Source organism: Lathyrus oleraceus, chromosome 5 (genome assembly GCF_024323335.1).
Source record: "Lathyrus oleraceus cultivar Zhongwan6 chromosome 5, CAAS_Psat_ZW6_1.0, whole genome shotgun sequence".
Lineage (NCBI taxonomy): Eukaryota > Viridiplantae > Streptophyta > Magnoliopsida > Fabales > Fabaceae > Lathyrus > Lathyrus oleraceus.
The window spans coordinates 24244701-24259154 of record NC_066583.1 but is presented as its reverse complement, the minus strand read 5'-3'; the positions used below and the strand labels follow the sequence as shown (position 1 = coordinate 24259154).

General features: G+C 31.4%; 1 protein-coding gene across 1 annotated transcript; it reads right to left on the bottom strand.

The window, feature by feature from the left end:
• Nucleotides 1–528: 528 nt before the first annotated feature.
• LOC127084357 (uncharacterized) lies at nucleotides 529–5769 on the bottom strand. Its single transcript, XM_051024786.1, has 7 exons — nucleotides 5308–5769; nucleotides 4985–5074; nucleotides 4793–4873; nucleotides 3081–3212; nucleotides 2439–2657; nucleotides 1888–1980; nucleotides 529–1037 (listed from the first exon to the last, which is right to left on the bottom strand). The coding sequence occupies exons 1-7, from the start codon at nucleotides 5551–5553 to the stop codon at nucleotides 876–878; spliced, it is 1023 nt and encodes a 340-aa protein (XP_050880743.1). The 5' UTR covers nucleotides 5554–5769; the 3' UTR covers nucleotides 529–875.
• Nucleotides 5770–14454: the final 8685 nt, after the last annotated feature.

The window sequence follows — 14454 nt, the reverse complement described above, 5'->3', positions numbered from 1 at the left end:
GTATTTCTTTTGTACAAAATTAAAACATTATATAAAGTCAATTGATGATTATGTCTCTATGCATTTCGATGTCATTAAACATATGTTATCCAAACCAATTTTACATAGTTGAATTGGTAAGCGGGCTCTTGCTCTATCAGAATATTCTCTGACTAATGCGCCTTTGAAGGTCATGAATATGAAGTAAAACGATTAATAAAAGTGATGAAAAACCACTTACTAGTGAGTCCTTCCATAAAGATATATTCCATTTGAAAAACAAAAATCATTTTCTGATACTTTTATTTCTTTTGAGAAATAGAAAATATTCTAAGAATTTGTGGAAAATCAAAAGTTGATGTAAAATCTATACAGATAAATCCAACCCAACAATGGAAAACATGTTTTGCAGAAAATAAAAGTGACGTTGATTACGACTCTTTCTAAACATCTTCCATACCATTCTTTTCCCAAACAAAGGAAGTGGAATAAATGCTTTTGTGGAAGAGCAATTTACTATGAATTTCCCAACCATGAAACAAGCTGCTATAAAACGAACCAACAATCTTTTCTGTATTTAAATAATTCACCATAGTTTTAGGCTGTCAAAGAAGTTACATATAAATCAAAGGATAATGCGTCTTCAAGAATTAACTTCGATATCATGTCAGTATAACTTGGAAGAAAAGTTCCATTCTACCAAGAGGAAGAAAAAAAGATGATCCATCACATGAACTATTAGGAAACCAATAGTTCCGGAACTCTAAAAATGAAGCCCTGTCCTTTATGTCACCAAGCCTTCAGCCAATCAATAAAAAAGTGCAAAATCTAATTAAGGCACTTGGTTCCAACTTGGGGAAAAACAGTAATTCGATTACCGACTTCATTAAGGCTGCTTAAACAATTTCACCCGGCGGCAATTCAGCCAGCTTTGGAGGAGTTCCGAGTACTCTTTCCATGTCATACCGAACTTCAATGTTGCGAATGCTGTACCCGACCACCATCAACCAATAAAGCAGTTTGGCAAGTTCAGGCGCACTAGTCTCTGTCACGCTAGTCTATAAAATTCAGAATTGAAAAGTTAAACAAAGATCAGAAATGATAAAGTAATAGCAAGCAAAAAGAGAAAGCTGTTAACCACATCAAACTCGTGAATTAATTTGAAAAAAATCTAGTAGTAGTGCTTGCCTTAGTTCACATAAATACAAATCTAATTTACCTATAATGTCTATATGAGATAAGCTCTTTAGTAAGTTAAAGGGTTACTACGATTATATTAATAAGAGGAAAGAATTCGAGTGAGGGAATCTTGTCAACTGAGATGGTAAGGGCAATTGAGCATTGGAAGGGGGCAGACTGCTGCAAACCCTCGGGAGGTTTGCAATTCATTAAGTAAAAGGTTACAGTTCCTATCAGTATGTCACAACTAATTTATCAGGCAAGACACAAGAAATCTTACCTCTGTCATGTATGCTTTAAACTTAGTTCACATAGTTATAGAGCAAGTTATAAGTTCAGTTATTCAAAGTCGGAACTAAAAAAGGTACAAAAAACCCTTTATTTAAAGTGATATGTTAGTTCAGAAATGATTAACTGTTTCAGTCAAATGTGTGTGACAGATCAATTTTCCGATCAGGTAATAAAAGTTCAGTCTTAAGTACTCAAAACAACAACACGCAGTGAGTTATATAATCCAAGTTAAACACTAAACACACACAGACCATAAAAAGAAAATGATTCTAAAATTAAATTCAAAATTAACCAAAATAATAAGTGCGAGCAAGGCAATCATAATTTGAAAAGGACGACTTTGACAATGGACATGGGCTGATGGGCAAGATGGAATGAAGTCTTTAATAATGGGACATGGAAAAAAACATATTAGGAACTAGAGATATTGAGACAAACCTTCATTTGACTAGGATCTGCAACAGCCAGCAGGCGCTTTATGAATGTATTCATTGCAAACACAACGTCCTCCCCAGCACTACTAGTTAAGTCCTACATGAAAAAAGGGTTACTATGGCACATAATAGATTCTAATCGCACAAAATGAGAGTAAAACTTGAAGACTGAAGTGATTTAGTTTAATTATTCGGATGTGATGTTAAGTCAAAGTTATAGAAGAATATACCACAGCCTGTAGAGTGGCCTATGCTAGTAAATTAACAACAGCAGATAAATAATTGTGGTGAGTGAGTACAGCAACACCATACTAATACCAAGCGCTAAATAGAAATGCAATTCCCGATATTCAAAATACTGGTTCAAGTTCATCAATTTCAAAAAATCATACTCATCAGATATTAAATTTTGCATTAGCCCATATTTTCAGAATTAACCCCAATAAAAGATACACTACAGGTCAGCATAGAGAAGTGTATGTTAAACAGACAGAACGCATCAGCTGGAAAGAAGCAAAAAAGTATTGTATAACGACAAAGAAAAGTAGAATCAACCTTCAAATTTCGAGGCTCAAGAGATTTTAGGAATTCCAATAGTTCATTTTGTGCATTATTAGACTGTCTTCCAACTTGACGATTCAGCTCCTCAATCTCTGCTTCAAGTATTTCAATGTACTTTTTAGCATCCATTCTTTCAGGCCCAGAAATGTTGTTCCACCGAATGACTTCACCTGAAACATTCTTTTGCGTCCCAGGAGCATAGTCTGGAACATCCTGCAACATTTTGAGTGTAAATTAGAAAATGCACAGACACGGCATTTACTTGGTGTCCTAAATCATGAAGTAATTCTCCAAATGAAAATGTCAAGGTCATTTAGCCAGCAAAAAAGCTTTTTGAAAACCAAAATTTCAAGACTTAATACTCTTCATTCCTAGGCCTGACTTGATCTACTCAACAACAATTTTTTTCTTTTCCGCTAGGCTGCTTAGCCGACGCCACACGAAAGAAAGTCCTATACTATTTCTTTTTCTTTTTCTATGTTATATTCTAAATAGTTAAGGGTAGTAAAGGATAGAAACTAGGAATAAGTCATCTGACCATCAGAATTAGTGTTACACACCCTTAGAGTGATCCAAACACGTCACTAACTTCTCCACCACGTAATCCCGAAAAGACAAGGAAGATAAGTGGTGTACCTTTTTATCTTGCAGATCAGGAAGGGCAACTTGTTCCAAACTTTCTTGCAGTTCCAAACGGTATTGTGCATTTCTAAACATGTATCCAGTCATCATGACACTGTACATAAGTTGTGCAAGGTTCTCAGCTACCTGAACAAAAATCCAAATAGTTCCCACTAAAATAAGTAAGAAGCATGGAGAAAATATAAAACAAAAAGGAAGAACTGCAATTCAACCCAGCTACATGGCTTAATGTTGCTTTACCAATAATACCATTTACTGCTAAAACTGTCACTCATCCACCAGCAGGAAAGTCATTAGCATCTGTTAAAAATATATTACGAATTACGATTGTTTTTATTATTTAGGATTTTTATTGTATATAGGCATATCATATATTGTATCATATCATGTAATAAGAATAATATCTCCCATATTTATTGCTTTGAGACTATATAAATTTGACTCTGTTGGGTAGTTAAAACATGCAGTTTCACAATATCATGCATCTGTTTTCTCTCAATCAACATGGTATCAAGGTCTGGTTGAGGCAATTTAAAACCATGATTAACAAGTGGATCCACACCACAAGACCCAGCCCTAAACAAGCTCTCACGTGCCTAGGGGTGGGAATAGGTCAGACCAACAAACAGGGGCCTACGGCCTAGCCTACACAGACCCGGGCCAGTTTTTTTTTTTTAAATAGAAAAGGCTTGGGCTTTTTTATAAGCCTATTTAGCTAAAAAGGTTAGGCCATGGGCAAAAAAAAAGCTTTTTCAGCCTATCAGACCGACCTATTTAAATAAACATAAATAATTTATTATTATTATTATACTGTATTTTGTACTTAGAATTAAATTACAAAAATAAAGCTTAGTTATCTTTAAAAAACTTATGAAAATAAGTTGAAAAACCCTTATGAACAATGTCATAAAATGTTGTCATAAGTTGTTTTCATAAGTTCTCTTAAACAAATATTATCACAAAATTTATGCTAATAGATAAACTCGAATGAGTCAATGAAAACAAACATTTGGTCTCATTGATCTTTTAATTTGTTAGCCTATTTAACATTAGTTAAATGGCTTATTTACAAATGTTCAAATGAAATAGGTTTTTAAGTAGGCTAGTAGGTCAATCAGGCCTCGAAAAGGCTAGGCTCAAGCCTAAAAAGCTTATGATAAACTACAGACTAGACTTAGGCTTTGGAATTTTTAATAGGACAGACTCAAGCTTGGCAAAGCCTAACTCGGCCCAACCTACAATCGCATCAATGCCCAGTCCCTTCTGCTAGTACATACTGTTGCCGGAAATCTTAACACTTTTGTTACTGGCCCACTATGCACAAAACCCTTTTTGGCGAGATTTAATTCACACGCACCTACCGTGTAAAATTACAATCGTCCTGAGTTTTACTTTTACCACCTCTAAAGTAGCACTTATGAATAGTTGTAATAGATAGACTAACAGTCACAGTGATAGTGTATAAAAATTAAAATCTTTTTAACACTTTTTTTTCCTTCGTTTTTCTTATACAAAAGGGTCTGGAATTGAGAGTAACCGAAATAACAATAGGTAATACGTGATAAGTATAATTTCACCAGAGCAGCCAAGAAACTAGGATATACCATTCCACCCAAACATAACCAGCTTGTAGAAATTGCTTATCATTAAATCATAAAAGGACAGTAACACTAGTCAAGAAGGTAGAAAAAAACTCATAATCTTACAGTGGTAACTGTTATAGAAAAAAATTGAGGAGGCAGTGTTCCAATCATATTCGTCACAGTTTGTCGCATTGCATCCACAACCTAACCACCAAAACAAATCCCATTCAGTATTGCATGAAGAAACCAATAGCCATTTGTACACGACAATCAATTAACGGTTTCACTAATTTTCATAACAGGATAGCACATTACCGGTTGAGGCGCTCTTTTCACAAACAATTCCATAAATTCCGGCTGCACGTTCTTGACATATTCCAGTAAGATTTCTCTCCTGCTCTTTGACTAGTAATTTCAAAACGTATAATTAATCACTAATCAGGAACACAATCATATAGATAAACAGAAACATATACACTTTTTTACTTGAACAATTAGAGTACTATATATATCCTATCCTACTTCAAATAAATTTAATGTTGAAGAAACTTAATTGATGATAATTAATAATATATAACACTACAAAATATTATTAATTAGGTTAATTTTCTGAAAAAAAGAAGAGAATGAATCGTTACCAGAGTGCCGTTAGGGGATTTGGAGTCGCCGGCACTAGCGGAATTGGGAGAGTCATTTTTGGATGATTCAACTCTGAAACTAAGTCTTCCATTATGGTTTGAATTTCTCGGAAAGGTGATTGATGAAGGTGAACGAGTTGGGACGGAAAATCGAGAAATTGAAGATAACGAAGTAGAAGTTGAAGAAGAAGAAGATGATAGTGTCAATTGAGGTCTGAAGGAGGGTTTCGCTGTCAACAAATACATGATGATAAAGTAAGGTATATAGGACGAAATCGTTTCTGTGAAGTGTTGTTTATGGTTTGTATCGGAGTTCAGTTTGGAATTTCCAAGTTGTAAGGGGTTGTTCTGCTTCCCACTTCAAAGACAGGGATGAGAGTGGATTCTTAGAACTCGCGAAGACAACAATGCCCAATTAAATGGAACTATGTAAATACGGATTGTTAAAATTATTTAATTGTCATACATTGTTTAATAAATTGATTTTTTCTAGTTTTTTCAAAAGATTTAATGAAATATTACCAAATATAACATTTATAAAAAATTATTTATTTTTTAAAAGAGAAAAGAGATGAAGCATTAATAGTGCAACTTTATTTTACAAGATCAACTAACCATATATTCCGTCAAGTCAAATTAAAAATTTTAAAATACTTGTATAACATGATAAAATAATATTTTTCTATAGATTTTTTACCCTATCAATGCATCACCATTAAATCATTTTTAAAATTCTAATTTATTATAATCTTTTACATATCTCTCGTCTTTTTCCTTCATCTTTTATTTTGTTTTTTTTAACTAATAAAAGATACATGTGAATGTGTCGATCAAAGTTAATAAAATATAAAATAAATATAAAATAAAAATTATATAATTGTGATTAAGAAATATATTTTAATAAAAATTGTTTAAAAAATATTTAAAATGATAGTTAATATATATATATATATATATATATATATATATATATATATATATATATATATATATATATATATATATATATATATATATATATATATATATAAAAGATATATAAATTAAGTGATCTTAAACCTATCAAGGATACATATTTTAATAGAAAAAATAAATAAAATAATTAAATAGTAATTTATATGTGCATGAGCATGTGTCGCACAATGTTTAAATAAATATAATATAGTATTGATTAATAAATATACATAAAAGATATATAAATTGAGTAGCTTCAGCGCGTCCGAAATTTCTAATATTAAATTAAAATATATCATAAATATTAAACTGTATTTTAGTTATAAACTTAAACCCGTTTTAATACGGATCTATTCAAAAAGCTTGAAAGATATATATAATAAAATTAAATTATTTTTTGATATTATTAAATTTTATAGATAATGTAAATTTTCTTATAGGATGGATATCTTACCATTTTTAGAAATATTACCTTAAGAGTCAATTTTTATAAAAAAATTGAATGAAATATAATTTTTTTCTAGTAAGAAAATCGTGCATTTGTTCAGGTCGCAAAATATCATTATAAATAATAAATAAATATAATATAGTGATTATTAATATATATATATATATATATATAATATATATATATATATATATATATATATATATATATATATATATATAATTAAGAAGAAGAAAATATTTCAAATTATGATTGTCATATAAATATTAATTTAATTTTGAAGGTAGTAGTGTTATGTCATATGTATAGGGAAATTATGTTAATTAAGTATAACTTTAAAAAAAATAGAAATATTGCAAGAAACATATGGTATATGAATATATAATAAATATATAATATAGGTGAATAAGTTTATTTGAGTTGGGAATATGTACAATAGTATTTTGCCTAAATTCTTCTTATTGTAATTCTTACTTTATTTTTATTATAAGCATTCGTAATTTTTTTCACATATTTTAAATAAAAATATCAATAAATCCAAAACTATCAATTATATATTAATATGTGTAATTTTTAATTTTCATGTTTTTAATATTAAATTGAAATATTATATTGTCTCATCCCGTCTCATAATTCTGTTTTGTTTTCATATTTTGTAAGATAAGCCTATATTTAATGGTCAAGAAATATAATAAAATTATTTTATTAAAAAAAATAGAATGATTTTACTATGAATGTATAATATAAAGGGGTACAAAATTCTTAACATTAAATTATTATCATTGTTTTTCTCCCATGCCATCTACATTAAATATATATATATATATATATATATATATATATATATATATATATAGAGAGAGAGAGAGAGAGAGAGAGAGAGAGAGAGAGAGAGAGAGAGAGAGAGAGAGAGAGAGAGAGAGAGAGAGAGAGAGAGAGAGAGAGAGAGAGAGAGAGAGAGAGAGAGAGAGAGAGAGAGAGAGAGAGAGAGAGAGAGAGAGAGAGAGAGAGAGAGAGAGAGAGAGAGAGAGAGAGAGAGAGAGAGAGAATTTACTCATTAATAAAAAACTAAAATTTAACAACAACTTGAACCAAAAACTTTAAACATAGAAAAAAGGCCTTAAATTAGAATAAATCATTTATGCAAAAAGAGGAAAATAAATTATTAACCAAAAAATGAAATATTAAAACAACGTATTAAATTGACAATAATTTTTATTAGCAAAAAATTATCAATTTTAAAAGCATGTATAAAATAATTAATATATTATGATAAATTTAAATTTTAATATATTTTTTTTGGATTTGCTTTTGTATATGACTTTCTTCGAGTTTGGTATTTTGATCAATTACACAATAATTATAAACATTATTGTAATCATGAGTGTATAATATTTTTCCTTCATCTTCTATTTTGTTTTTTTTAATAAGAGTGATTAAGCCCAAAAGAATTTTTGTTTAAGGGGATTAGATTACTCTTTCCTCTTTTTTTTGGAATTAGTAACCTCATCCTGTGAGGTGGAATAACACGTTACAAAAAATTAAAAATACCCTTTAGAATTTGAAGATGCATCTTTGAATACTTCTCTTACACTACTCAAATACAATTCAATTGAGTTACACCTTTTTTTAAAATTAAATACGTGTCAAAAATGCATCTCCGGAACAACCATATCTTTTTATTTATAATTCACCAAGTCATGGACTTTTTCGGAGGTACATATCCAAAAATTTGAAGCGGGAAAATGAAAAGGTGTGACCTTAGTAGGTCAGCATATTCCGGAGATTCATCTATGGAAAACTCCAACGTCTTTTTTTATTAAAACAAAACATTGTATGCTCAAACTCCATTGTCAGTCTTTTATTAAAACCTTTGCAAAAAAAACTTTCTTTCTCGATCAAGATTTTAGGTCAAAAACTTCAGTCTTATGGTTTATCATTTCAAAATGAATAAAAGAAGGTGGAGTTTAAGGTAAAGATAATTCATTTCATTCTTCATTACTCACATTAATCTTGTTTTTGTGATGTCAAAGTTACGCTTTTTTTCGAAAATGCATCTGTGGAACCCATGTGAATTCCTACAAAAATTCATTTTCGGAATGTCCCCTGTTTCAGTTTTTTAATATTTTGTATTTTTGTTTGCATAAGTTATGGTTCACCCAGATTGTTTCCCAAAACATGTTGTGCCTACGAATGCTAAAAGTATCGTTGTGAATGAGGTAGATGTCTGCAAACAATTTACAACCAAACAAGAATTTGAGCTTCGTGATCATATGCTTCAATGTATATGCACATAGGCATCTAAATTAGGGTTTGGTGTTGTAATTGGAAGGTCTGACAATCGTTCAGATAGAAAAGATGCATTTGTGACAATGAGATGCAAATGAAGTGTGATGTATAGAACTTCTCTCTAGAAATTCAAATGAGATGACACCGACTTGAGAAAATGTGAGTATCCTTTTAAGTTGCGTGGTTATCTGTTGTCGAATAAAAAATGGAAATTTAATGTCATTTGTGGTTTACATAACCATGACCTATGTATCAGGTAAATTGGGGATCCAATAGCATGTCGCCTAATTCCGGAAGAGAAGGAAATCGTTAAGGATATGACATTGAGTATGTTGCCTCCTAAACACATACTTGCAACTTTGAAACACAAGAGACCCGAAAACATCTTAAGTATCAAGCAAGTGTACAATATTCGTGTCAATAACAATAAGGCAATAAGGGGGGGATAAAACTAAAATGCAATGACTTTTGAAACTTTTGGATGATAACAATCATGTATCAAGGTACCGAACTTGCAAAGATGGTGTAACCTTTCGAGATATATTTTGAACTCATCCGGATTCAATAAAGTTGTTGAACACATTTCCTATTATGCTCATCATTGATTCAACATATAATACCAACAAGTATACGCTTTCCACAATTAGAAATTATTGGTGTCACCTCTACGAATAAGACTTTTTTTGTTGGATTTGTATTTCTCGAGAGTGATAAAGACAAAAATGTTTCTTGGGATTTAGGAGTCTGTAGGACAATGTTGAAGGAAAAAGAAGACATGCCTAAAGTCATTGTCACCTACCGCAATATCGCCTTGATGAATTCGGTTACAAATATTTTTCCTACTTCCTACGAATTACTTTGTAGGTATCACATCACAAAGAATGTCAGAAGTATAGTTAAACCATACGATTGGAACAAAACAAATTAAGGGTGAAGACAGGATAATGGTCAAAGCAAGCATTGTAGTGGAAATAATAATGGATGCATGGACAATGATAATTAATGTTTCTACAAAAGAATTTTATGCAAATATTGTTATACAATTCAGAAAGGTGTGTGAGAAATATTCAGATTTGTTTAAATATGTTAAAAGTACAATTATGGGTCAGGTGAAGAAAAAAATGTTTGTGCTTGGACCGATCAGGTTAGACATCTCAGAAACACAACAACTAACTGAGTTTAGTCTACCCGTGCGACATTGAAGAATTGGTTAGGAAATAGTAAGGGTGACTTGTGTAGGGATTAGGACTATGTGCACCAAATGATTCAAAATCAGCATAATGAGATACAAACATCATTTGCTCGCAACATCATAGTGTCGGAACACATATTCAAAGACAATAAACTATTTTCTCAGTTGAACAGTAGCATATCTCGAGTCAGATTGAATTTTATTTTTCACAAATCAAAACGAGCTGAGAATGTAGGTTCCGATAGCACAAAATATGGTTGTACACTAAGGAAAATGTATGGGCTCCCATGTGCTTGTCTAATTTCGAAAAAGGTGGAACTAAATAGACTGATACAAATGGATGAGGTTTGCACTCATCGAAAAATGATAAGGTTTGATGATGAAGTTGTGATGAAGGATGATAAATCAAATATATCTATCTTGACCAAAGGAGAAGTGATACAAGAGAGATATTTGACAGTCGGTGACAATATGAAACTCCACATCAAAGAGAAATGAAAATTGCTTATCTCAAAACCACTGATTTTAAACCACTGTCTGAATCGATAAAACAAAAGGTGCTCATAAGAAGGTCAAACCGACATAGAATGACAATTCAACGATGCGGTCTCCATCCTATTTTGAACATGTTGACAAAGCATTTCTGAATTCGCCTACTCCAAAATCCAAAAAAAGTGTTTTCAAATGAGCTTGCATTAGTAAACCAAATCCTTAATCGCCTATACCAAAACTTAATGCCTTTTTTTATGCACAAATACATTAAACGGATCATCAATGTTAGGAGTGAAAATAATTATGGTTTTCGAGATGTTTTTGCTTTGCTCGGTAAAGGAGAAAAGTATCATACACTTGTTCGCTAACAAATGATCAAAGAGTTGACGGGGCATAAAGAAACATACACATGGCTATACGGTTGAAAACAAAAGTATGATGTAATTTATGAATCTCTTGTTCCTTGCATTAGTGGAATGACATCGGAGGATAAATGGATGTGGTTCTCTGAAAGGTGTCATCTTATAGCTAGTGTGTATTGATCTTACAAGATATAATTTCTTGGAAACATTTTTTTCTAATGCGCACTGCCCCACCTTCAAATCCAAATGATTGTATTATGTGTATCGGGTGTCTTTCAAAGTCACTAAATTTTTTTCAAGTTTATTTGAAACTGGAATTTCCTATACCACTGACATCATTGGAGTGGACATCTCATTCATCCACAAAAGCGGAGAAATCGTCGGATCATTTTTTAGAAATGATGCAAGAGTTCACCAAATTGAGCGAGATTGAGAGAGACTCAAATAAACAAAAGTCAAAGGCGGTACCTCCCATATATATATATATATATATATATATATATATATATATATATATATATATATATAATATATATATATATATATATATATATATATATATATATATATATATATATATATATATATAATATATATATATATATATATATATATATATATATATATATATATATATATATATATATATATATATATATATATATATATATATATATATATTTGCTGACACTTATTTTGGTTCATTTTAGTGTTTATATGTAATATCATTTAATATTGATGGCATTAAATATATACATTTTCAAAGAAATTTGCACATATTTCATTTTCCCAAAAATTTCAATTTTCTTCTGTCAAAAATTGGTTATGTTTCTCACTGTTATGTGTTACTGTAGTGTTGGATGTTTTCAGAGATGCATCTCAAACTGTTTAAAAAAATACAAACAGGATAGTTTCAGAGATGCATCTCCGGAATGCTCCCTAGTACAGGATAGAAATTTGGAGGTTAATATTGGCCTACAACTTATATGAATATGAACTCTCGTTTCTTTTTTTGCACCATTACATTACATCACAATGAACATCATTTAGAATATCAAATATGTCTACTTCAACGCGGCAGAACCATCGATTGCATTCAAGTTCACTGAGTATACGCCTCTTAATGATCTCAAATTCAAAATAGAAGAACTCCTAACGTACAACGGCAATAAAAAAATTATGAAGCTCGGGTACCGTTCACCCTCATCTGATAACGAGGGAACATTAAGTTCAACAACTTCGAGCTCAAGATTGTCGTAGATGGAAGGGCTCTGTGGAATACGTTTTCCCTTAGGGAAATTTTTTTGATCGAGCTAGATGCCAAAATAGAAAGACATGTTGAAGATATTGTTAGGATGATGGAACATCCACCTCGATGCTGATATATTTCATTTATGTAATGTATGATTATTTATGTAATGTTTCATATTTTAAGTTATCAATTTTAATTTTAACTTCAATATGCATCAATCTGCATATGTGTTCTTGAATATGTGTTTCACTACATTCTGGATATGCATCTCCATAATCAAGCAAACTATCATTTGAGGTGTTGTCAAAAACGAATGTGATTTGTGTTTCTTGGATGCGTCCGGATATGCATCTCTAAAATCTGAGGGTATTTTGGGTTTTTATCTAGGGTATTATAGCAATTAATATGATGCATCTAAGATTCCTTTTTTTAAATAAGATGGCCTAAGCCCGAGAGAATTTTTGTTTTAGGGGATTACTCTTTCCCGCCCTTAGTGGTGAAGAGTCGCCCTTAAAAAATTCAAAAATGTCATTAGAAAAATACGAAAGTTAACATTTGTACGTGGCCTATATTTACCAAAACACTTCTGTTTGTGAGTCACTCCCATTTTGTCAAAATTTAATACGGAAGTTAACATTCTTATTTACAGAAGGTGAGTTCGTGGATTAAGTTCTAGGCTAACCCATAAGACGCATTTTGAACTCATGATAGTGTGTTTATTTTATAACGCAATGGTTACAAAAGTTAACTTTTGTATTAACCCTTTGGACAATAAATTTCCCTCTTGGACAATATTTTTTGTTATAAATTTGGCATACAATCAAACCATACAAAATACAATCAAAATACCATATATAATTCAATCAAACCAAACACAAATGTAATTCAATCAAAAAACCATACATTAAGTCAAAATACAAATCATATATTGTTCACAAAATACAAACCAAAATACAAATGATCAAAATCAAAGAAAAAGTAAACTATTGGGTATATTGCCCCATTCGGTTCCTCCTCGGTCTCTTATATTATAATACATTTAGTGACTCGGCTATCACGGCCTCTAGACTGGACCTCTTAAGAGTGCCTTCCAGAAGCTATTTTCTCTCTATACCCGCTCTCATGGTAGCCACGATACACTGGCATGCAGGTAACACATTAACGACATGATCTTCTCTAGCATGTTTCTCCTCTAATATCGCATGATGAGCTGACTTAGGTGGCTCTCCCTATACATCTAGTTTCATGTAAATATGAGATACTTTAAAAACAAAATTGGATGTAGCATAATGTATAACTCCATGGATGAGGAGCTGACACACTACAAATAAAGCAATGAGGTGTATGAGGGGCCTCCTAGATAAACGTCAAGAACGAAAGCAACATGTTGGACTTCTGAGCATCATAGGTAAAAAAAGGGGACTCATGTTTCCGATAGGACAATGACAGAGACATGTAAACTCCGGAATACGATGCTTCATCATCGAATGAAGTGGTACCAGCGGCTGGACGGGAGGGTCTAGCTATTTCCCTCTAAACGAAAGCATGTTAGATCATTTTACCATGCCTTAATCTATCTAAGTTGTCGGACATTTTACTTGTAATTATACCATAAAAATCATATCATAATCAGAGAAATCAAACCTATGATACAAAATAGGAAAAATCAAAAAAACAAAGCAGAACACTAAAATTCAAAAGTTATCTTCCGCAATTTAGAACAACAAAAATTGAAACGCAACTTTTATGTCCTCTTGAACCTAGAATACGAAAAAGTAGAGCATGCATAAATTCTCAAACCTCAAACCTCAAAAATTTAACATGCATGTTTCACTAAACAACCTATTATGTGCCCTAATGTAACAACATCGACCTAAGTAAGAGAATGAAAAACTTATCAAATGAGATAAGTTGATGATTTTTTATTGAATGGAGTGGAGTATAGGAAGCTCGACTTCATAGGCTTCAACGCAATGCAATAGGCGAGAAAACTTGAAAAATGATGGAAGGCAAGTTTTCTCACGAGCTCTATTTTGGATTCTAAGATTGCATTTTGGGTGCGTGTGGAGGTTAAGTTATAGGAAGAAGAAGGAAGATGGAAGGTCTGACCTGAGTCTGAGACTTGACTTAGATTGCATTTTGGGTGCGTGTGGAGGTT

Excerpts from the sequence above, each read along its gene's own strand:
- LOC127084357 (XM_051024786.1), bottom strand. The coding sequence starts at position 5,553 with ATGTATTTGTTGACAGCGAAACCCTCCTTCAGACCTCAATTGACACTA. Across the intron at positions 4,874-4,984 it reads TGAAAAGAGCGCCTCAACCG|GTTGTGGATGCAATGCGACA; the intron begins GTAATGTGCTAT and ends TTTGGTGGTTAG. Across the intron at positions 1,038-1,887 it reads CAGATCCTAGTCAAATGAAG|ACTAGCGTGACAGAGACTAG; the intron begins GTTTGTCTCAAT and ends TGAATTTTATAG.